The 25,792-nt window shown below is 46.2% G+C and overlaps 1 protein-coding gene across 1 annotated transcript in view; it reads left to right on the top strand.

Annotated features, from left to right (window-relative positions):
- METRN (meteorin, glial cell differentiation regulator) overlaps nucleotides 1-25,792 on the top strand; it is a 53,224-nt gene that overhangs the window by 21,162 nt on the left and 6,270 nt on the right. Inside the window, exon 3 of the mRNA XM_069647012.1 lies at nucleotides 7,451-7,510. Within this exon, the coding sequence (XP_069503113.1) occupies nucleotides 7,451-7,510 (60 nt within the window). The remainder of the gene's footprint in view (nucleotides 1-7,450; nucleotides 7,511-25,792) is intronic.

The following is a 25,792-nucleotide window of genomic DNA, read 5'->3' as shown; positions in this document are numbered from 1 at the left end:
AAAACTTAAGTTTTTTTTTTTTTAAACTTCTGGTTCGATTATTGAAGACCCAGATAATTAGCATAAAAGTAATCCGTGTAATAATTTCCGTCATTTTTGTTTAATGCGTCCCAGCCGTCCCTCCTCCACATAGTGGAGTAAACGAACGTTTCGTGTATCCTGCTGTCTTCCCTCTCTGTGAAGTCCCCAGACCTGATAAGCCCCTCTCCTGATTGCCATGGAGACCGAGATCACCCTATGCCTGCCTCCTTCCACGTTCTATCCCTGGCTTTGAGCCCATATCTGCTTTAGTTTAGCCTCCGAGGTCCGGATTCTCCCCTCCAGTTACCAGCACATCATTCTGAGGAGGGTGGACATATTGGAGGGGAGATGTCCTGATTCCAAGCAGCAAAAGCTGCTAAAATCATACGTTGTGGGGGGAAACATGTGTGCTCCAGTGACATTGCGAGCATTTCATAGACTGCCACTTTTCTAGTTTAAGAAAGTTTTCTTAAACTTTCATCACATTATAAAAAAGTGGTGCTGCAGTCTAAGAAATGCTATGTTTAGAAAGGGGGAAAGGTGTGCAGTGGAGTTTAAAAGCCACCTCATAGGTGTCAGTATTTTAATTCCTTTTATTGAAGTGCTAAACCAGTGCTGCTGGGAGGAGAATCCCCTCCGTGGCGGCCTGGCATTCGTAATGGTTGCTCGGGCTGTTGTCAAGCCATAAATCAAGCACATGCAAAAGTGAAGCCTTCATGTCCCTGCACCAGAGTCTGTCTTTATTGGGATATGGTGTTTGTAAGTAAAGTGTCCCTCCTTCATGGAGGACCACTTTCTTACATTTGCACGCACCTCCGAATCGGCCCCGAGTCATATATGGCGCTCTACTGATAACCATGGTAACCCCAGGCACTAACTCCGGTCGCTGGTTTGTCTGACTCGGGATTAGCACTGACGTTTCAAGAGTGGGGCACTTTGGAAGGGGGAGACGGATGGTCATGCCTGGGCCAACAGCTGCACGAAGGAGTTTAAAGAGACTGGGACAAAAGCCTTGAAAGTCCCCTTTCTTCTGAACTGCCACATCCGTGCAAAATAACAACTGCGCTATGTTCGGCTACCAACGGGCTCTACGACATCTTATTTTCAGAGCCACTTGTTGCTTTAACGCGACGGTGAAAGCCAGAACTGTCTTATAAAAGTATGGCCATGGTTTGCTTATTTTAAAAAAACGAATATGTTGTAGTCGCAGTTTTTTTTTTTTTTTTTTTTTTTTTTTTTTTTTTTGCAATGGTGCGCCATTATCGGTGGCAATTGAAGTAGGAAACAAACATGCGCGCCCCTACAATGAAACTAACCCGCAGCCAGCTGTTTATGCACCCTGCTTTAGACCGTGTCGGGGGCCCCAAATGGAAGGCGTTTGGTTACTCCGTCAGTCCTGATTGCCCTCTCACAAGGGTGCTAGATGCTTTCATTGTGCGGGACACGTCTAGCATATATATGTTGAAATGCAAAGGAAATATGGAAGGCTATCGTAAAAGTAAACATTCCGCATACATGCGCGACATCCCTCTTAAATGCGGCGTCCCGTCACTTTCTTCCCCCGGATGTCCCGCCTACCCACTTACTGCTTTTCCGGTGCACGCTGCGTCCTCCCATCTCCCCGCGTGCTTGCTTGTGCCTCGCTGCTCCCTCTCGGCCTCTCCTCCGCACTCTCTGGTTGTTCACGCGCGCCCCTGTTTTTTTCCCTGTCCGTCTTCTGTCTCTTCAGCAGTTCCTGCTCTGCTGCCCTCTTGCCCCTCCCCCGCCTTTCTACCACACTCTGTTGCAGCTCTCCCTCTACAATTATCTTCTCAGCGGTTCCCGGGCCCGGCAGGGGTCATCAAGCCCGCCTTTGGCCCAGACTGTGTTCTTTTGTGTTTCTCCTACAGAGGCTAATCCCAAGGGGGAGGGGGTAGCAGGGGAGAGTATGGAGTGTGTTTTCTACTTCTTTTCTGCTTTGATATGCCTGTCCAGCTGCCCGTCTTGTCGTCAGGGGGCAACTAGGTTTATTACTGTGGGTACACACATCTGGAACGACTTTGTTCGCGGTCCCCACTTTTAAATCTCCACATGTTTTCTTAGTTACCCATGCACAAAAGTCGTATTGAATTTTCTTCTAAGGATCTTCTCAGAAGCGTATAAGATGTACCCCAAGTCCTAAGAACTGAATCAAAGCATGTTCATGCCATGTTTTTTTATTTATTTGGTCCTTTTTAGAATCCCCCTTTGTCCACAAAACATTAAAGAGATTTGGAAATGTCAGCTAATTTTGTCCAAAAATACTTTTGAACTTTCTAATGTTGCAAGGACGATCAACGTGACACGTTTTTGTAAGCGCACATTATAGCGCTATGTCTCCATAGCGATATGTTACCCCAGTTGAAACGTGACCAATTTGGCTCCAGGCCTGGCTTTGGTCTTTTAATGCTGTGATGTTTGACCTTCATTTTTAATGGATGAAATTAAAGTATGTCTTGTCACACCAAGTGCCAACCGAGTACTGGCTGAAGGTGCTTGGCACGACATCAGGTCGGTTGACAACTATACCACTCTCCCATCTCTGCCCTTCTAACCGCATCCTGCAATACCCGGAAATTCACTGCCCAGCAACCTACCACCATTCTCTTCTGAGCCATCCTATCGCCCCAGCTGAACAATCTCCCCTAACACTACTCCAGCCCTCCCCAGTGATACAAAACACTCCATCTATCCAAGTCCTCGGTTGTGGAAGGAGGCAGCCACCAGCAGACAGAGAAACACAAAAAAAGACTTTGAGGCATTAAAAATCAATGGGTATGAGAGGGTTGGGCGTTAGACAGATGACCCATCCACCTGGGGACTAAAATAGCTCGATGCCATGTTGTATGTGCTCTTACTGCCTTGCTGCCATAAACTCAACCAGAACCCGGCATAGGATCATTGGCTGGTGAGAAGAGGAGAGCGATACTGCTGCCATGTGAAACAAATCGTTGTTGTGTCCATCCCTCCCTCCCTCCATTCATTCTTCCTCTAAGATTGCAGAGGAGAAACTCTGAAGAAGAAACAATCAACAGTTGGACACTGCATGCCTTGATAACGTTTTACCCCACCCTATTTCTACTTTACGGAGTCCCTGCTAAAATGACCACCTTACACTACACACACAAATCCCGCACTTGGCCATCACAGGCCTATCATGTGTACCACACCAGCAATGATTCAGTCTTCATGAAGCTCACCTCGTAAGCACTACCCCGTCCTACCCCTCTGCCCCGCACGTCGGCGGCTAACCCAGATCCAGAGCGATATAATCTTAATCAGCCCTTACGTTTTCCTATCAGGATCAACATACTTCTAAGCGTCGATAGAGTCGGACAGGCACACAGGAACCGGGTACTTCCGACCTGCACATATCACTACCCTATTTTACATGTGCCTGTTCCTCTGTCCACCAACATTGCTAGACCTCCTTTTCTTACAGGGCTGCATGCCGCAAGGCCACCAAAATGTCAGAAAGGCGCAATGCAAGACCTCTGTACTTGTTTCCATTTCCTTCAAGTTACTGCGTTGCCAGATAGAGCTAGAGAACCTTTCCGAATTCCACTCTGTGACATATAACATAATAAAACATGATCATTTTGCATGCTATGCTATTGGCCCTCTTTCCTGAAGGTCCGCAAGCAGGTTGAACTTTAAAATCTAATAATAATGCGATCCACCCTATAACCGCTCATTGCTTCATTATTATTAAATGCATCGAACAATTACAACAGAGAAGCACTGTTGGGGAGAGAGAATACTCAAGTGTACAATGTAATAACACTTCAATTGGGGAGTTGAAAAAATGGAAAGGCGCATTCCCTGTAATATGAGATATAAAGAAATACCCCCACCCGCCCCGCCCCAATGAAAGGTACACAACACCCTCCCAAGACCTTGATTGGGGAATTTCACCCATTTAGGAAAGCACAACGATGCAAAGTGGGTCTTTCGATTACATCACAAAGAACTACTTTAAAGTTGAAATGCTGACATTAAGGTTTCATTTCAACAATGAGCAACAGTGGTGTGTAGACTCGATGGAAAAATGATCTCAGGAGGGAATGTAAGCTGATCAGCTTGCCATGTACATTGCCCAAAAGGCATCAGCCAATAGCACACGTTCACCTGCATATGAAGTCATGTTATTATTACAGCACTTAGAAGCGCGAGGAATCGGGCATGAAAAGCTATATAAAAACATGATATTGTTATTATTACATTGGGGTGACGCACCTTAACGTGAGCCCTTCTCAAAAATGTAGACTTTAATCTGACTTTTTGTTTTAAAGTATAGTTGTTTAGGGTTTTTGCTGGTTGCAGTTCACATCTGCCACACATACAACCACACGCCTATTTTAATAACTCGCTGGCAGTGTTAGATCTGGGTGTCAGGTTTGGTATTCTCCAGGCACCCCATCACTTATCCAATACATTATTTAATCCTTGTAATGTGAACAGAAGTGCACTGGGACCACCTATATTTAGTGTTGGATCTGGGGCAATAATGTGTAGCTCAAACAGACAATACATGTCTGTCAGTTTTAGTGCATGTTTGTATGGGTACACGTTTTTTAGGTCGAGCTTTGAAAATGCAAGATATATATATTTTATGTTTCCATTATAACCATGCCAGTGGGGCCATTAGCCCACCATCCAGTTATACCGATCCCAGGCTCTTGCTTCGGCATTGTATGGGGCAGACATATGGGGATGTGCCAATGTTCAAGCCTTGGAGTTTCCGAAACTACATTTTTAAAGCATTTGTTGTCATTGCCCATAAGTACACCAGGACCTAGCCTACGAATGGAGTGTGACCTCCTATCAGTAGAGGTCCATATCAAATTGAAGCCAGTATTGTTTTGGGCAAGACTTTGGTCCTCCCCCAGGTTTGGGTTGTTATAGAGAGGTTGTGAAACACATGCTAACCCTGGGAGGGGCCAAGTCTTTGAAGCGTGTCAAAACCTGGCTGCTGAAGTTAAATCTAAGTGAATTCTGGGTGGAACTCGAAGTTATGAACAGTCAGGCCCAGGGGATAATTAAACAAGCAGGCGCTGAGTATTCTAGGCGCTCCCTGGTGGCAGCATGCGGAAAGCTTTCAACTGGGATCAGATACCTTAGGTCTAGGCCAGCTTTTGGCTTTGAACCCCATCTGGATGACATGGGCTCTTGCTTTGCACACCACCTGTATATAAAACTCTGATGAATCTATACTTTAAAATTGGGGTCTTTCACAAAGACTTGGCTGAGGGTAGTTAAGTTTTCCTGTCCAATGTGTGAGGACCCGGAGGAATCAGTCATACATTGTTTATCTGCAGGGGATATGATAATTTTAGGAGGAAATATTTGATTACGCCGTTGAAGCAAGCAGGCATTCGCCAGACCGACCAGTCTCTGGAGTGTTGCCTTGTTTATGTGGTCACTGCCGTTTTCATACCTATGCATAGAGCCTGGCAGAGGAGGCCTAAAATGGTCAGCGCAGAGGTTTGAAAACTGAGGATTTGCTTTGAGGTTTTTAGTGGGGATTTTATGGATATGTCGAGTTTGCATAATTTAATTGTATCTTCATAATCTGCCCTAAACCTAAATTATCTGATCCCAGTTGAGCGCTTTCCGCATGCTGCCACCAGGGAGCACCTAGAATACTCGGGGCCTGCTTGTTTAGTTATCCCTTGGGCCTGACTGCTCATAATTTCTAGTTCCACCCAGAATGAGCCCGGGACCTCAATACCTTCAACTCTCTCTTTATCAGGAGCGTTGCTAGGGGGGTTTAAGGGGGCTATAGTCCCTGATCTTTTGGTTGTAGCCCCGGATAGAATCTCAGGAGCTACAGCCAAAAGACTAGCTAGCCCCCAGTCCCAACAGGTCCGACATCAGCTTAGCCCCGGGTCTTTTCCAGACCTAGCAACTCCCCTGCTCTTCATAAATATCTTCCTTCTCGAGCCCTTCGCTCAGCCGCCTCCATCTCCCTCAGGGTCAGTCGCTTCTCCAAGCAACGAGTTGGTGGTAGATCTCTTGCCGCTGCTGGAGCCTCCCATTGTACCAGCCTCCCTTAAACTCGAGGAGAACCATCTCTGGTTCCGGAGATACCTCAAAACCTTTCTCTTTGCCTCTGCTTTTTCTCCTCAGCTCCCCTGATGACTTCCTGGCTGAAGCTGCACTGCACGGGTTACCTGGACACCTTCTGATTGATGCGCCAGGTCCCTCCCCTGCCAGCTGCACACCTGCACTGCCTTCCTGGCAACCCCCACACTTGGGACTGTTTCTGTATCCCTACATGTCCCACTACCAGCACTTGACACTTGTTGTCTGCACTTGCCCTTGCACTTGCCACCTGCTGGCCGTACTTTACTTATTGCTATTTATTTATCCCATGTACTGCACTGTTCCCCCTCCCCCGCACTTTCCCACTTCCCCCTCCCATGCACTTGCGCGATCTGAATGACACCTGGCCTAGTAGGATCGTTCTCAGTCTTCCCTCTGTTCCCCCCCCCCTCTTGCCTCTGGCGCGCCTTGAAACACTTGTGTATAGGCGCATTACAATTGCATATCATATCATTTTAACAGTGGTTTAATCAATTTTACCAACTTTGCATCATGTTTCATGGAATTGTATTTTCCTTTATGCTTTTATGGTTTTTTAAGCCGAAATAAAGTAATATTGACTGACCATATATGATGTGAAGTAAAAGGACCACATTCGATGATGCAAATTAATACGTTTAAACTAAACGAATGCAGGTTTCTAAAGAACAGGAGGTTACAGTTATGGACAACGACGACAGTGTGAATCGGACAACCTGGGTTTCTACAAATTGAATCATTTTCACTCAAGCCTAGCTAGTCACACAAGTAGTATGTGTGCAGTTGTGTCACAGTGAACATGCACCCCTCCTCCTCTGGCCACTTTCCTCTTTGATTTTGTGCAACAGTTTTGGCACATTTTTTATTGTTTCGGTTGCCAGGGTTGGCCATTCGACCAGAAGTTACCCACAGAGCACAGAAAGGCAGCGGGGGCTGGCACATTTATGGGTATCTTGATGGAAGCCCATAAAAATGTGTGTGGGGGGCCTTTGGGTGAGTTGATTACTTGGTAGGGTGCAAGGGCATGAACTGGGTAGATATGTCAACAAAAACACACACATAAATATCACAGTAATCTAGCCATGCTAATAATAATAATATGGAGGTAGCTATAGGGGAGAGATCCTAAGTGACCAGCAGGGGGCAATGTTTTCCGTCCAGGTACATATCTGCTCTGTGTGAGATCCAATGCTTCTTCTGTTAATTTTCAGCATTATAATTCTTAAAGGAGCCCCTGCCAATGATGTGCTGCGCCGTGGTACCGCTGCCAAGTTCTCTGTGATGATTATATTGTGAAGCAACTTTAAACAGTTTTTTTGTTCCGCAGGGGTGTGCCGACCATGCAACGACACAGAGATCCTCATGGCGGTCTGTACAAGCGACTTTGGTGAGTGAAAATGCCATCAAAACACCTCTTGTTATCTGCAGAGCTACATTTTAAAAAAAAAAAACATGGCTTTAGGAATGTTGTATTTCAACGTGTTTGTAGATTGCTCTTGGAACTGGTAGATTTGGAATGTGATGAGTGGAATGTGAGAGCGCGGTGGGAGCAGAGGAGAGAGGCCGGAGTGAACCGCTGGCTTTGAGTAACAAATTCATTGCTTACCTAACTGGTGTCGTCTTCCTTGACGAAGAGTACAACAAGGAGATAAGTGAACCTGTTGTCGGTCATGCCTCCCTGCAATATGTTCTATTGGATTTGTGTATTGTTGATTATTATTTGTTTTTATTATTATGTGGGTCAAACCTAGCTCGGTAGCAACAGAGCACTGTATAGATCACAGCGCAAAACTTTGACAGCGAGAATCTAACCGTAATCAAGAAAACACTAGTAATGATTATCACAGTACAATATGTAGATGGAGGTATAGCACATGTCTGCTACTTACATGACCATGTGGCACTGATGATATCTCAGTTGGACCATTGAGAAAGTGCCAGGGTCCTGTGAGGGGGCTCAGAAACCCATTGCCGCTCTCTTTTCCCTTGCAATTTTGTCGTTAGGGAGGTGGTGTACTGTAGATTTGTGGTCCTCCCCATCACCTTGCAGTCCAAGTTGGCAGTTTTGTTTGGTGAATTTGTGGTCCTGTGAAATGAGTGTGGTAATGGATTGCTGTGGGTGATGCAACATGTAAGTGTGGATGTGGCGTGCACAGTGTGCAGGTGTGGGAGGAGGAAGCGGGGTGAAGATGGCAGGGTGGGGGGAGAGTGGTGAGAATGGGGGAGGGGTTGTAAGATGGTTGGGGGTGGGTGGCTGTTTGGAAAGAGGAGTGAGTATGAGTGGAAGGATGTAGAGTAGGTATTGTGCAAAGCAAGCCTCCGGCAGAAAATAAAAAGTAGTTCACATTCACAAATCACATTCCATGATTTTCAAGAAAAACTTCTGTGGGCTCATTTTTTCTGTGGATCCCTTGCTCACTGTCCTCAGAGAGGCACAGCTTTACCTCACTGATCATGCCCAACAAGACTGAAACATGGGGTTGCTGTTGGTACTCTTCTTCAGAAGGGAACTGCCATAGCATTTCGGTGCTGGACTGCCCGTGTGGGCGGGACAAAGACTGATATGCAAATGGTATTTCCCATCTGTGAAAGGTACAGTGAGCTAAAGTGTGGCTGCGTACTCTAGAGTGGGTACCTTCCCAAAGAACAGGCAATTTTTTCCGCGTTCGTTCTTATAGAGTGGCACCCATGACTCATTTTTGAGAAAATAAAAAGTGGTTCACATTCACAAATCACATTCCATGTTTTTCTAGAAAAACTAGTATCTGTGGGCACATTTTTTGTGTGAATGTTTGTGTGCAATGGTCCATTTTAAATCATATCGGTCAAGGCACATAGTTGCATAGTGCACTAAGAAATAGAGTGGTTCTCACTGGCTTAGGAAACTGGCCCATGCAAGCTTTATGGGGCCCTTCTCAGCCCGGGGTTGGGGGAAGAGGGGTGAGGGTTGAGGTGAGGGGGTGTTTGTGGAGGAGGGGGATAAGGGTGGTTGGATGTTGGGGGAGGAGAAGTGGGTTGGGTTGGATGTGTAAGTGAGAAGGCTATAAAATATTTTATATTGAGAACAGTAGGGCTGGGCTTGCCGCTCTGTCGTTTCAGTCTTTCCATAGATGCATGAGTTGAATTTAAGGCCGAATCCAGGGGCCTCAGTTCAGGAATTCTAGTGGCTGGCATTTTTATCGTTTTAATCACGGTGTCTGGGGGATACAACATAATGTTCACATTCATTATTAGAATTGGCAGATTCCAAGATGGCGGCCACGCAGTGAGGAAGTGAGTAGCTTTGTCCCTGCTGAGGCCTACAAAGTCAGGCAAGGCATAACTTGGAGACAATTTGAGGAATACGTAATACTGAACAACCAACAACATGAGGGGCGTCTTTGTTTCATCCCCTGGGACTGCCGAAGTCACCTGGTGACACAAAGAGGACACCTGGCAGGAGCAGCGTGAAGGGTGATCCGGATCCAGCAACAACGGCAGCGGTGGGTCAGAGAATGCAGAGGCAGTGAAGGAAATGCCTGAATACTTGCTCCACCGCCAACCCACCCAACAGCAAAGGGCGGGAGAGCGTGCTCGGCGGGCTGCAGGCTCACCAGCCAAGCCAGGACAGCGGCCTGATCCACCTTCCTTGGCGCACCGAAGGCTGGATTGCAGAGACCTCTGTCCGCAGGTAGAATGTGGTAGAAGAGCCCATTCAATACCTGCGGGATACAGCGGCTGCAGTGCAGGCCCTGCCACAGCCGGATCTCCAGGCCCCTTTTCCAGGCATCGGCTGGTGGCATAAGGCGTGTGGAGAGGAGACGCCCCTGTCTCGCCTGGAGCGGCGCCGGGCACAGAAGCCCACATGGCACGGGCACCTTCCCAACACCATGAACGCAGTGAAATATTTACGTGCCTGCTCCCCCCCAATGCACCACCACGCCTGAGGCGTGAACCTCTGTCGGAATTGGGGAGCTGGCTTTTGGGGGAGTTCCACTGAGGCCACATAGTGGCAGATATCGCCTTGTAATTGGCGCAAGCCTCGAGCCCACGGCAGAGCACCCAGACTCACCAGTAATTACTCGTCCTCAGCAACAGCAGTGCCTAATGCCTGGGAGGAATCCCATACGTGGCTGTTGGTCCAGGGATGCCGAGGCTCAGATACACCCAGGCACTACACAAATGCTACTAGAGGAAGCAGGACACGAGACCACCCCCAGTGTAGTGGTTCCAAAGCAGATCTTGAGACGTGCTTTCTCGACATTCAAGCAAGACTAACCTTGTCGTTCCAGACAGTTTGCGATGTTCAGGCCAGAGGTCAAACAAGCACTGTCGGTATTGAAAAAGGATGTAGCATCCCTGGAGGAACAGATGGACATCCCATAAAGGGCTCTGCAAGAGATGGTACAAGATAATGAAAAGACAGACAAAGCCATTGAAGACCTAGCCAGGATTGCCCATAATGTGGATTTGCAATGTGAAGATCTGGAGAACAGGCCCAGAAGGTCGAAGATCTGCATCAAGAATCTCTCAGGGATGCAGACCTGAAGGAGAGGGTGCTTCGAATCTTCAGGGATCTTTTGGATGACGATGGGGCAACCAGCATCCCCCTCGACAGGATCCACAGAACGGGTCCCAAATATCTGGAGCCAGAGGCACGCCCAAGAGACACACTGGTTGCACTAGAATGCTATCCCGAAAAGGAGAAAATATTGCGTGCAGCCAGATAAGCAGAACCAATCAGATATTTATGGGGCGGAAATCCAGCTCTTCCAGGACCTTTCCCAGTCCACCTTGCAAAAGCGCAGAGACATGGCAGTGGTGGTCCGGACACTGCAAGCGAAACAAATAAAAAATAAGTGGAAATTTCCCTTCAGTCTCTCCTTCACTTGGGATGGTTGGCAACACAGGATAACAACAAGGGAAGAGGGGACCCAATTACTACAGATCAATGAGGAAGTGGGAGTGCGTCCAGAGGAGAGGGAGGGAACTCCTCTCTCCCAAAAGACTAAACCGTGGGAATGGTCGCAATCAGGGCGGAGCCACAAACGGAACCAACAAAGCAATGTAGAGCTACAAAATGCTAGAGAAAAACCTGCTCTATTGGAAGCAGAAATATTAGGTGAAAGCTAATAAGGCCGACCGGCTGCTGGCTAGGCAGCTTAAACAAAAAACGGCCTCCCAGACAATCCGGGGTATATTCGACTCACGAGGTGGCAGTGTGATGGGGACCCTAGAGATCATTACGCAATTTTGGGAGTTCTACTCCTCCTTGTATAGGTCGGACTGTCCAGATCATGCGATACTGAGGGAATATCTACACTGGCAGGAAATCACTGGAAATGGAGATCAATTTAGAGCAGGTGCAACATGCAATTCGAAATCTCCCGTTAAACAAAGCTCCAGGTCCAGATGGTTACCTGTCCATATTTTATAAAACTGATCAGGTCACACTCATACCGATATTGGCTTGTTTATATAACTCATTCGGTAAAAGCGGTCACATCACCCCTTCGATGTAGGAGGCCAAAATGGTACTCTTCCCCAAGCCTGACTCTCTGCAGATCATTCTGGCTGATCGCTCTCATAAACATGGATGCTAAAATATACACAAAAATATTAGCCAATAGATTACATTCCTTATTACCAAAATTAATCCATCCCGATCAATCAGGGTTCATATGGCAGCGGCAAACTCAGGATAATATTCAGAGAGCCTGCCACTTAATGACGAAAACCTCCCTGAAGGGGACCAAGCGATATTTCTATCTTTGGGCGTGGAGAAGACAAGACGTTCAATAGGGTTGGTTGAATGGTCTTTCCTTTTCCGCACCATGGAAACGATGGGGTTTGGCCCCGAGTTCCTAAACAAAATTTGGGCAGACTGACCCCCCTTCAGTTTGGCTCCTCATAAACGGCCAACTGTCCCAAGCGATCCCACAGCAACGGTGCACCAAACAAGGATGCCCCCTCTCAACCCTTTTATACGCTCTACATCTCAAAACCTTCCTTACTAGAATACGATTAGCAGAACATGTTTACAGGATCCCCTTCGGGAGAGACACTCATAAAATCATGGCATACGCAGATTATATAATCCTTACTATTAGTGACCACGAAAACTCGTTACCAGAGGTCATTCGCAAGCTAGATGCGTTCTGGGCTGTAGCAGGGCTAACAATCAATATCACTAAATTCGAAATCCTGAATCCGTCACTAACCCAGGAAGGGTTGCATCGGGCCAAAGAGGCAACCCAGTTTCCATGAGTACACTAGGATATTGAACTTTTACGGGTCATCATAACACAGGCATTGAATGATCTGTACAACCACTCCTTCAGAATCTCAGGCAACAACTGCAAATATGGGACCCGCTAGTTGTCTCCTGGGCCAAGTAAGATAAACTTGGTTAAAATGGCCATTTTGCCCAAGGGCCTCTATTTGTTTCGGGCACTCCCAATTCCGGTCCCCAACACCATTTTTCGCACAATGAACACAATGATATTGTCCTTTGTGGAATAATAAAACACCCTGCATATCACTAAAAACAATGAAGTTGCCCACACAAAAAGGAGGGTTGAGCCTCCCTAACTTCTGCAAATGCTCCCAAGCTTCTCAACTCTGGGTGATAAAAGACTGGTGCACGGAAGGCTATGAGAAAAGATGGGTACAAATGGAACGGGCAATAGTGGGGGCAGCGCTAGGAGAGACGCTATGGTTACATAGATCCAACCGGCCACAAAATCTACATATAAGCGGGATAACAAGGTTGTTAGAGGACAAATAGGACAAGGTCATTCTACTGCAACGAGTCACCTCCTTTCTGTCCCCTTTCACCCCACTATTCCACAATCCCCAATTCACCCCCGGTATGGAAGGGGCACTTTCCCCCTTTGGAAGAAAGCGGGTTGTATAGAACTAAGGCACATGTTCCAGGGGGACGACATTAAATCTTTTGAACTATGCAAACCCGAATTAGGGTTGCAAGAGGAAAACCGAATGCAATACTTCCTACTCTTGCACTGGCTAATAGCCCCTCCAAATAAGAGCGCAGCCACCAGACCTAACACCATTCGAGACATTTCTAATCTCGGACCCAGGGGATAAACACCTAATTTCCAACTTATACAAGCTTCTAGTAGATATGATATTTTATTTATATTGAGCCCATACACAAGTGTTTCAGGGCACGATGAGGCAGGGGAGCGGTACAAGGGAGGACAAAACAACGATCTTACTAGGCCCAGTGACATTGAGAATGCGCAAGTGCAGGTGAAGGGTGAGAGTGCAAGGGCAGGGCAAGAGTGGAAAGTGCTGAACACATGAACAAAAACAACAGGTAGTCTGGCCAGCAGATGGCAAGTGCAAGAATAAAGCGCAGACAACGGTTGTCTAATAAGTGCAGGAAGGTGACTATAAGGTTGCAGATACAGACCCAAGTGCAAGGGTTGCCAGGAGGCAGTGCAGGTGTGCAGCTGGGTGGGCAGGGGTCTGGGCCCGATATCATAGGGTAGCCAGGTGCTCAGTGCCGAAGCAGATGGAGATCAGCATGGGAGAGGAAGAGAGAATGCAGAGGCAAAGAGGAAGGTCTTGAGGTGCCCCCGGAACCGATGATGGTTTTCCTGAAGTTTTAGAGGGGCAGAGAGGCTGTTCCAGAAAGAGGCCCGAGCTGAAGAAGGAGATCTACCCCCAACTCGTTGCTTGGAGAAGCGACATCCCTGAGGGAGTTGGAAGTGGAGGAGCGAAGAGCTTGAGTAGGAAGGTATTTCCGAAGGAAGAGTTGAAGGTATTGTGGACCCAGGCCCCCCAAAGACCTTGTGGACAATGCAAAGGGTCTTGAACTTAACCCTTGCAGTCACTGAGAGCCAATGAAGAGATTTCAGGGCTGGAGTGATACGATCCCTGGGCTTGAGGCCAAGGACAAGTCTTGCAGTCCTGTTCTGGATCAGTTGCAGAGGGTAGTAGCAGGCAGATTTAGAAAGAGGCTGTTGCAAATGTCTCTAGAGCTCTGGTTCTCTCTAGGCTGGACTGTGAGCTTATTTTATTGTTTTTTTTATTTGTAAAATTACAGTTCAATACATGTATCAAACTTTTGTTACATTACAGTATCACAAAATTTGACTTTATGCTCCAGTCAGAGTCAAATGGTGATGCTCAACTCCCTGCTGTTTATCAACTGTGTTCCTTCCTGTATTTTTGAGCATAGTAAGATCTTGATTACTACTTTAGGTTTGGTCTGTGTCCAATATCGCGTCCAAGAAGTTGATTATGCTGCATGTAAGCATGATGTTACTCCCAGCCGAAATAATTTCCCACCATTCGTCTGCATCATAGAGTATGGGTTTGAAGGTGCAAAGGTGTAACTCTCGGGGAATATTAAGCTGAGAACATGCGGTTATGAGATGTTTTAATGACTCAACTTCTCCTGTGTTGCAGAACCTACATTTATCGGAGGCGATAATTTTAGATCGGCGTCACCATAATGTTTCTCTGGTGTTCAGGGCATTCAGTCTGAATTTCAGAAATTGGTTCCTATGGTGACGTTAGGGGCAAGTTGTTAGGTAGTTCGGTTGAGAGTGTAATTTCAACATACTCATCGAACCCAGGGGTGGGGATTTGAGAGATGCTCGGAGCTCGTAAATTGATATCCAGTCCCAATTTTCTTTTTTTTTTTTTTTTTTTTGCCTACTGGGGTCGATCAATCAGTTTGTCGGTGGATATATTGGCAGCTTCCATGATGGTTTTTATTTCAGACTTCCATGTTTGGAGTAAAATCGATTGTGAGCGTTCATTGTCATTAGCAAATATTTCATATGCCTGAATTTGTGAACCAAGTAGCATTTTCCTCACGGACAATGAGGATTTCCATAGTATTGTCATATAGAGCGAGTTCAAGGTCAGTTCATATCTCGGGGCCACCATTGAGATGTATTTTGGAAGCCCTAATGCTCTTTTCCAGAACTTGCCTTCGAGCTGCTGCCAGAGGCGATGATCGAGATACCATCCAGTCCCCCCACCAAAGGTTATGGTGGGTACGAACTTCTGCAGGTAGAATGTTATTAATGGAGCAATTGAGAATTTTCCATAATCTTTATTGATTTTTGCTCCTTGTAGACCAAGTTTATTTGCTCTTTCCAATAGGTCATTTGTCCATACAGATTCGCAAAGAGTTATTTACCATGATACCTAAGCATCGTATAGATATCAGGTCATTGGCCTTTAGATACTCGTTCAAGCTGAGCAATAGATGTTGCAGGCCTATCTGAGTTAGATCGATCAGCACGATGTCATCTGCATATAAGAGGCAATTGATGGAAGTTCTGTTTATCTTTGGAGAAAAACTGTGAGCGGATTCCAGCCAGTTTGGTAGATCAGAGGCTTTACTCCTTTATGCGTTGGGATTGGCTCTGTCAAGACGCCTTGAGAATGTACTCTTACTTGGATTGTGGTGTTGGTGTGTAGAGCTATGAGGGGGTCAAGAATCTGAGCTGGACAGTTCCACCCTTGTAATTTGGACCAGAGTTTTCCACGATTTATTGCGTCGAACGCTTGTCTGAGATCAACAAAAGTGAAAAATATTTTGTTCTTTGCTCTTAGGGCTTCAAGTTTAAAGATGGTTAATATGGTGAGATTTACATCAACACCTACTTGTTCTGTGAAGCCTGTTTGTCGACAATCTATTTGTTTTTCCTTGGATGCCCATGCCGTCAACCTCAGTCGCAGAAACGATCCAAATATTTTTCCCATAGTGTCCAGAAGGGCAATGGGACAATAGTTTGAAGGCTTGTCTCAACTACCCTTCTTATATATTGGTACCACTATGGCGTTGGTCCACGAGTCGGGCGTTTTCCTTGAAGTAGAGATTTGACGAAACAAACATTCCATGAATTTAGCCCAGTGATGCTTGTGTTTTTTTTTTAGCGTGAGATTGGATATTTGATCTGGTCCAGCTGCTCTCGAATTCTTTAATTTTTGAATTGCTAATTCTAGATCTTCATGTGAGGGTGTTATATACCAGACTTTTGAGGAGTTAGAAGGAAGAACTTGTAGATCTTGGTGTGGCTGTTCATATGCCTTTGTGAAGTACTCCACGCATTTAGAGCTTGGAATTTCGTTTAACATAGTTGGAGTTGTTTTTGTGGTTCCTTTATTTAGGATTGCCCAAATTTCACACCTGTTGTTAGTGATTATTAGCTTTAACATTATTTCAGCTCTGTTTTGTTCGATTATCACAGAGTGAGATTTGATCCAATTTCTGTAAGCCTGGCTTCGATCTTTTATGTTCTTTTGTATGACTTCTTGAACGCTTTGGGGCTTTCTTATCAGTTGGAAATCTTTCCTTAGTGATTTCTTAGACACGGCTATTTCATTACTGAAAAGATGTTTCGGGGTATGGCCGTATAGTCTTGAATAAGAATATTTTGGCATGAAGGCGGCCAACATCGGAGCGTATTCAACGTCATTTGAATCTGCGAGGCTCGTAACTAGTTTCTGGATTTGCCGACTGTTGGTTTTTAGCCGATTTCCTGCCGCATTTGTTGACAATGGTACTTTGTATTTTTCCGGTTGTGAAAAGATTTTGGGTTCTAGTAATAAAAAAGTTGCTTCCAGGTTGTCTTGCAGGGTTGGTCACCCTTCGTATTACCATTGACCATCTGACAGTTTCGTGAGGCAAGGGCTTGTGACCAAAGTTGACCTCGTTCAGATACTTCGGATTCAGGTATCTGGTTGTTTTCCATCGTTTGATGATTGAATCGAAACCAGCTGCAGTTCAAATCACCACATACAATCACTGATAAGTTGGTATAATTGAGGAAGGCATCATCAATTAGGGTTGTTACAGTAGCGATGAAGTCCGTGGTTGAAATCATTGCCGGGTTCCAGTATCCATTGATTACCAGTAGATAGCTGTATTTCTTAGAATTTGTCGACTCAATTCGAATGATCGTTCCCTGCACAAAAGTATTCGGGTTTACCGCTACTAGGGGGATCATCCAATTATGTATTTTCACTAGAGTTATTAGTCCTGAATAGGGGCGACCTTTGGAATTTTTTTTTGCTGGGTTCAGAAAGATAGTGAATATGTCTCGGCTGGGAACGTCGCAAAGCCACGTTTCTTGGAGGCAGATTACAAAGACCTTTGTTTAGAGGTTCTGTAAAGTTATTAAACAGATGAGTAAATCTGCGTGTGTTGCAGGAAAGCAGCCTTAGATTTGTCCGTATCACTCATTGTTATTGATTCTGATTGTTGCTTGCACAAGATTCGAGTCTGTTTCTTCGCTTGGATAGCTTTGCGATCCAAGTCTTTTCGTGGTCTGTGTGAGAACGATAAAGATTTCCGTAAGGACATCCAAGAGGCAATACTTTGAGATTTGTTTATATTTGTTTTGCCATTTGGAATTCCTTATTAACTTATCGAGTCGGGTTCCAGAGGGATGTCAAATCCGAAAACGAGCGGCTCTTCAACTGCTTGTAGTAAGATATTTTTCACGTCACAAGATGTTATATGTAGCAACACCTGGTCTGTGGTTTTTTCCGTTGCATACTCAACAATTTTTATGTCATCTGTCGTTATTATCCGAAGTTGAGGAACACACGCAAATAGTTTTAAAACATTTGCTCTGTTCAGATTTACCTCGTATTCATCAGATTGCATATTCTGGAGACAAAGTTTCCATGAGCTAATTACAAGTTTTGAGTTAGTATCATCTTGTACTCTAGAGCGGAAATGTAAGCCATTTTTCCTGTGGTTCGTTGTTTGCTTTGGATTTAGTTCAGAGCTAACAGGTGAGAACGAGACCTTTGAGGCGTTGGAACTTTCCTTTTTTTGAAGCTTCTCGAATATATCATTTGGTCGAGTTGTCTTTCGGAAGGATTTTCTTCCTTGCCGGTTTGTCAAAGACATTTGATGCAGGGGCCTCAGACGAGGTAATCATTGTTTGTTTCGCTTCTAATTGAATATGTAGATAGATTACATAAGTCAACAGAGCTTTCCACAGCCGAGCTGTCCATACTTAAGGTGTCCAAGTCTATACGTCGGTGTTTTGCCGTTTGCTTGAGCAGGCACTTGAGATTCTAGGAACGCTGCTTGTGGATGGCCATTTTTTCGCTCAACCAGAATGGTTTTTCTTGGTGTTGTCAGAATTCTTATGCATTTTTTTACGTTTTGATGTGTGCTTTTTTGTTGTGTATCTTTTTGTCCACTTCCACTGATTTTCCTTTTGTTGAGCTTTGGTCTCTTCTTATTTATTTTGGTTGTGGCTATGGTTTTTGCGGGGCCACTGAAAATACTGAAAGAGGTTGGTTGAAATCTCGCTGGGCCAAAGGGTTCCTCATGGGTCGCTGGGGCGGCCATCAGGAGAGGGACAACATTTCCTGATGGATCAGCGTTGTTCAAGGAGTTTGATACTTTGATGGATAGCTCAGATTCAGTTTGAGCAAATTGGGTTAATGATGAGACAGGAGTGTCAAGTTTTGGAGGAGACGCATCGCTGTTTGCAACAGGATTTATCGCAATTAACAGTGTGCATCACTGTTTGAGACAGCTGAGTTACTTAGTGTGATTGATGGCGCTGCATACTTTTGTTTGTTTTGATTAACATTTTTCCTCATCCATTTCACGGCGTCTAGCAGGCCTTCTGTTAATGTGTCATTTTGACAATGATGTCTTGCGGCCAGGTCGCCAAGACGCTCTTGCCATCTAGTCGACAGGTCGACAGGTCAGTATTTTTTTCTTGTTGTGTACGAAGAAAATCAGTAAAAAGATCGTTTTTTTTTTCTTTCTATTTTTTGAGCCAGGTTTTCAATCACCGCTCCTTGATCATTTATCTGACCTTGTAGGGCTTCGTATAGTTTGGTAAAGGGCGCATGCGCGACTGCAGTTGCCTCAAGAAGAGCTTTTACAGGAATTGCATCTTGTTCAGTTGAGGATGAATTTGAGCAGTCCAGATAGAACTTAGAATTGATTGGAGAAAGAATTCTTGTTAAATTGGATGGTTGAGATTCATTGTGGGAGGTTTTATTCAAAGGATGAGGAGTGCTTGCGTGCACAGCTTGATGGCCTTGGACGTTTGGAAGATGATGAAGATTTGACTTTAGTTCCGCAATTCGTTGTAGGCGTCGCACCCTTGCAATAGAGCTTAATTCCAAGTCTGATGGTTTTTGTGTTAATGATGGCATGGGCAAGTCGGGAGGACGTCCATTCAATGGTCGGGGAGGAGCTCCCAATTCCTCCAGCGCCTGACAAGCATAGCTGCTGTGATTTCCTTGGACCGAGGGATCGAGCGTAAAATGCAATTTAGGTTGGCCCTCCCTATTCTTAGCAGTCCATCCTCCTGATAGCAGTGAGATCTCATGAATTTTTTCAAGGGATTGTTCCCTTTGCAGACTCGACTGTTCTCAGTTTATTGGAGGCTCTGCGGCCGTAGATGACAGGTTGTGCGACGGCCTACAAGTTACATGACTGGGCTCTGGTCTTGTAGAGATCGAGCTTTGGCTCATGCTTTTTGACGGAGCCACTTCAGGTAAGTTCAACTGAGCAGATGGTCCTGTTGTATTCACAAAATTTGCACAATTTGAAATAAGTTGAACTGCCTCGTCATTTGGCAGGTTTAGCAATTCGTCATCACTCACCATGAAGGGAGAGGAGACGAAATTGGTGAAGCACGAAAGTTGAGGGGGATATGCTGCCGATACCTCGGGCTCCACGGGATCTGATTGAATTAAGAGATCACACATCACCACCGGACCCGGACCCGGTTGCGTTGCAATTGCAGCCTCACTCATCGCGTGGAGTACAGACACAGCAGGAGGAGCAAGAAGAGGAGGGCTGACGATCTGAACTGCCGGCTCTTCGTTGAAGTTTCCAGTCAGGTTAAGTGGCAGTGAAGTAACAGAAGAGACATAATCGAGTCCCGCAGACACAAGGTCGTCTGGAGCTGCACCATTAGAAACATCTTGTCGCTCTAGGGTCGACGATGGCGTTGATTTCCTGAATTTACCTTGACGGAGATTTACGAGGAGATTTACTGCCGTGTCTGTGGCTATGTTTGTGTGCGACTGGCAGTCATTCGAACAGAAGCTGGTGAATGACTTATCTTCGCTTGCACGTTCACAGCTCAAAGCTTCGTGACAAGGATAGGATGATTGACAAGCGGACGACCACGCTAGTTGGGCCAGCGGAGCTAGCGGCAGCGATGCAGGTAAGGTGAGTGATGCGAGCAGAGCTCGGCTTGCAGTTTTGCTTACCTTTTTTCCACCTGAAGCTTTCATCTCAGTCCATGGATCGAGCATACGCCGATGTTGGAGTTTTTTTTTTACGAGTTTGAGGACCCTTTGCTGTCAGCGTCATCGGGGCTGCTTTGGAACAGAGTCTCGGGTGCGCCCGGGGGCGGACTGGGGCAGACTGGACACTGCGCCGGACTCCGCGCCGGACTCCGCGCCGGACTCCGCGCCGGACTCCGCGCCGGGCTCCGCGCGCCAAAAAGGCTTTTGAAGGTAGATTCCGTAGGAGTAGAAAGAGGACTGAGAGAGAGGAGGTTGGGGGGAGTTATTTTGTTTACTTTGTGATAAATCAAAATGCCAATAAAAAGATATTTGAAAAAAGAATTGGCAAAGGTTTCATCACGATAATGATTGGCCCCCCCTTTTGGATTAGCGTCACACTGTCGCTTGCATGCCTGCCCAATGTGTGGCCATCGCCAGGCAGGAATTGCAGGTTTGTTTGTAGCTCTCCCTGCTGGGGGTGGCTGGGGCCGTCCACTCTTTCCTTGAGAATGTGCTAGACTCCCCCAGTCACCTCCTGTTTACCCAGGGCCGGGGGGGGGGGGGGGGGTGGTCTGGGGGGGTTCACTGCTGGGCACCGGGTTGCTGTGGAGATGAGACAGCCTGATTGGATGGATGGTTGCAGTCTGGGGAGTTAAATCCTGTCTTTCCCGACTGACTGGGTAATTTAAGAAAGCTGCAGCGCCGGTTCACCGCATTCCTGCAGGGCTCAGCGAAGCCGGATTCTCTGTTTAATCACATGGAAATACCCTCCCCGGAGCGACGGGGGCAAGTGCAGACACGAGCATGTGCTGCACCGGGGCTATAGTGCAGCTAAAGGATTAAAAGAATAAGCTGCCTAGGGCCGTGAAAGAGGGTAAAAGCAGCGCGAAAAATGTGTTCAATAGTTCAGCGAGTGCCGCCATTTCAAAACACTGGAACTTTTGAAACGCCTTTGGTGTGGCCTCATTGACTGACGCTTGTTCCGTGCAATGTATCAGAGTTCGGAACTGTGACGCAGTCGCTCCTATGTGCAAGATACGCTGACCACTCCTCTTTATATTTGGGGGTGAGAGAGGCCACTGTGACTTGGCTGTGTCAGTCGAACTTAAAATGCGCCATGTAATGTGACGATGTGGGCTTCTGCGACTGGGCCGTGGATGACAAATACCGGATGAACCCACAGCTTCTCGTGACTGCAATGTAATGTCATGGGTTCAGTTCCCCAGTGGGAGCACTCCTGCTTCGTTGAAATGGCTGTGCGCGACCTTGCCACGCTCACTATCAATAAGAAACGCTAATTTCTCAAGCAATTATCAAGCAGCTTTAAAAAAAACTGTTGCCAAGCATTGATAAGCTCTTCTACCACCAGTTATTTTTTTCTCTGAATATTGAGTATACCACCTACAAAATATTCCATGAGTGTTTATTAAGCAAATTTACATTTTTGAATCGTGATTCGCCTAGGTAGGGCATAGTCAATGCTTAAATAACGTTTTTTCGACGCATGCTTTCTAACGCTTTAACTAGGGCTGCACTGCGTTTAGCTGGAAGCTCCTGAAATGGCCTGTATTTTGAAACGGGATAGACGGTTCGAAATCTATAAATATGCATACAAACTACGGCGCCCCTCGGAGGGCTGTGAACGTGCAGCCATTTTTCCAGACTTCATACTGACATGTTTTAGAAGTGATGGAAACTTTAGTTTCAAAGACAGATATTAAAATGCATTTGCCCCATACAATTTCTTATACATTTTATTCTAATGATTTTAACAGAAGCTTTTACGATCTTACATAAATCCTACTTCAAGCATACGATTTTGTAACAATTCAATAAGTATTTGGGCGTCATATAAGTTCCTACAAAATTCTTGTTGTTCACAACATCCCACTAGTTTCTCACACGTTTTTATAGCCTACTTATAAGAATCTTATGTTATTTTTGCAAGGGCCAGTATGCCTCAAAGAGGTTTGATCTTTAAAAACATGTTGTATATTATGTTGGAAAATGTATCTGTTATCTGTTTCCCCTCTTCATCTGTTCTTTGCTCTCTATTTTAAAACGTTGACGCTTGTTTGTTTCGCTGTCCAACTCCAGGCGTCGAGGGGCAGAATCCTGATGGGTTTTCAGGATATCCCTCATTAATTTTCATGAGAAAAAATGTGCATACATTTAGTCATTGTATGCAAATTAATCTCCTGAATATTAATGAGTATCCTGAAAATCTGACATGCTTCTGGCCCTCTAGGCCTGCAGTTGGACAGCCCCGGAACAGGTCAGTAAGCAGTTTATGCTTTGCTTCATGCACCCCAGTATCTGCAAAGGCTCGGGAACCAGAATACAAAATATGCTGCAGCACTCATTGCAATGAACTTCCTGTATACCATAGCAATGACTATATGGTAATTAATGAAACATCTTAAGATTGTACGAAGGGGGCCTGCCTTTAGTGCTAGATGCAGACCTGCCAATGGCATTCACTTTTTTTATTAACCAAATGCTAGCACACACAGGACATTCTGCATGTGTGTAGGTGCACACAGTTCACTAAATGGGCATCCTGCTGCATCTCTTCAGTCACTTTTCTCACCAGCCAACTATGCAGACCTTTGTAATAAGGCACCCATGCATGCGTGCTTAGTTTCCCTGTAGACTAGGGGCAAATACCTCCCAAATGCTCCTCATGCCACAGACCCCCAGCAGACGTAGACCCTCCTAAGCCCTGCAGCTTTTTGCACAGTGCAGGGCTCCCAGCAGCTCTTAGTTGCACATTCAGGGTACACCTTCTGCCCCATCTTAAAGCGTTTGTGAAGGAATCGTTCTATGCAGACGATTCACAAAAGAGTCTAGCGGTGGTGTAAGGGGGATCCAATCATCACAACACCACTGGAACCCTGAAGGAGAGCTTGATGGGGAAGGAGGGTATACGTAGGGCAGAGGGCACAGCCAGGAACGTACGCACTGAAGCCCACCCTCAGATAGTGGCCTGAACAAGCTTCGGACCTTCTCAAGGGCCTGGGATCTGGAGGCCCAGAACAGACTGGGGCGCTCTGATGCTCTTATTTAACCTGGCCTTTTTCTGATAGTGCAACATGCTGAAGTGCCTCATAGCACCTAGAAGCAGCCACAAGGCAGCATGTTAGCGCTATATAAAACACACCTAACCAAACCAGACTTTGCAGACAATATTTTCGCCTCTCTGGTTTTTTCAGATGATCTCCTTGCTGGCAACACTCAAATATGCTCCCCCCCCTCTGTAACCTGTATATGCTTCATGCCTGCATGCCAACAACATCTGCCACCCAGTACCGCTCACCAAAACCAGTCCATGAATTATCATTTTCTCCCGACTCCCTTCTCCCATCGCTATTAAGCCCACAATCTAAGAGTTCCTCAACTTGTATTACCCCAGCCCGCTTGTCTTGTCCATCTTTTAACTGCCCAACATTCTTCATTAATCCCAACTTCACCTTCAGCGAAGACCCTTGCTCACTCTCTCACCCATGGCAATTTAAACTTTTAAAGCTGATTCCTTGGTCTTCATCACAACTCTTATTAACCTTCCCCGATTCCCCTAAATTTCCACTAGAGGCACAAAGGAGACCTTTTAAAATTCATCCATTATCTCATTTGATTCCCCTTCTGGCTGTCCTTCGACCCTTGAGCAGGCTGTATTTCCCTCGTACACCCTGCAGATGCCTTGCGCACAGAAACCCAACACACCCATACCACATTACAAATTTCCCTATGGCTCGTCATAACGCATGTCTTTTTTTCTTCTTATGCACCGAGACCACTTCGATCTAAGATTGTCCACTTCATTGGGCAGGCCCAAAAAATACCTTCTGCAACTCCTGATCCTTCATTGTAACCACCCGCACCTCACCTTTCCCCAATCTCCCAAAATGCTCTTTGTAACTGATGTCCTTTCCACCGTCTCAGGATCCACCCTCTTTTCTACACCCTGGCTTAGGTATTGTATTGTATTAGTCATTTATCTAGCTCCCTTTCCCCCGTTTGTATGGCCTCAATGCGCTTTGTGGTTGGAACGCCCTCTAGGACCAAGGTCCGTTTGTGGGAGATTCTAGGAGTTCATTTTAAGATGCTTGTGTGCATTTTGCCAGGTTAGGACTTAGGTGGGCTGGATAGTGTCCTGTAAGCAGCTCTGAGGTCAGGCACATGGGCGGCTTCTGTTGCTGGTTGAGCATAGAGTGCTAGTGCCAGGGACTCGATGTGTACCCAGCTAGACCAACGTTTTTCTTAGGTTGTCGCTGCATACTAATGGCAGAGGTGTTGAGGTATGTCAGGGGTTTCAGTGTGGACGGCTACGCGAGCTGCCAGACCGATTTGCAGATGTGGTGCGAAGTATGCATACCTTAAACTCGGATGGAGTTAATCTTCAATGTCGTTTTATTAGGTCCAGGGCGATTGACTGGTCTCGCCATCTTTGATCTCCCTAGATTGAGAGCCTGAGCAGTGGGAGAGGGGCCACCAGGAGGGACGGGGGAGTGATATATGATCGTCTGGGTGTGAGGGCCGGTGGGGGCGAGTGTATAATGGAAATGGTGCTGCAAACGCTGCCAGCATTCGTGGAGGTTTGGGTGGATAGGTGTGTTGTCGGGTTTGGGCCAGTGTTTCTGTGCGCGTATTAACATTATAGAGTGCGAGAAGGTTTCAAGAGGAAGAAGGAAAGAGACATGTTTTGAGGGCCTTTCTGAATGTTTAGTGATTATCAATGTTGCGGATGTGGAGGGGCAGAGATTTCCAGGTGATCAGGGCTTGGACAGAGGAGGATCTGCCCAGTCTGGTGCAGCTGTAACGTGGGACAACTAGGAGCAATGCTGTGCCGGATCTCAGTGTCCCCAAGGGGTGGTAGAGAGTAAGTTTGTCTTGTAGGAATTCCAGGCCGGTCTTGTCAATGGCATGGTGAGTGATGCACATGGCGTTAAAAGGAGTGTGTCGACCAATAGGGAGCCAGTGGAGCAATCTTGGTGTGGGGCTGATGTGTTCTCTGGGAGGGAGGCTATTGAGCAGGTGAGCCGCAGCGTTTTGGATTCTTTGCAGTTTCCTTAGCTGAAACGCTGGTGCACCTAGATAAAGGCAGTTTGCATAGTCTAAGCGGAAGAGGATGATGGAGATGATGGCAGAGAAACAGCAAGGATAGGTGACATATGGGATGATACGCCTGAAGTTGTGTAAGGTGGATGAAACAAGTTCTGGATACAGAGTTGATGTGGTGCAAGAGGGATATGTCCGTGTCCAGTGTGCATCCAAGTTTGGCATGTTGACAGATTTTAAGGATGGTCTGTGTCTCGCCTCCGTAGTTGTAGCAGGTCAGATTGTTGAAGCGGATGAGTGTGGGGAATGGGTTCAGATAGATGTTGAACAGGAGGGGATATACGGAAACTCCATGTGGGACCCCTTT

The sequence above is a fragment of the Ambystoma mexicanum genome, chromosome 2q (assembly GCF_040938575.1).
Source record: "Ambystoma mexicanum isolate Mex_15411 chromosome 2q, UKY_AmexF1_1, whole genome shotgun sequence".
In the NCBI taxonomy this organism is placed as follows: domain Eukaryota; kingdom Metazoa; phylum Chordata; class Amphibia; order Caudata; family Ambystomatidae; genus Ambystoma; species Ambystoma mexicanum.
This window is presented reverse-complemented; position numbering and strand designations above follow the sequence as displayed.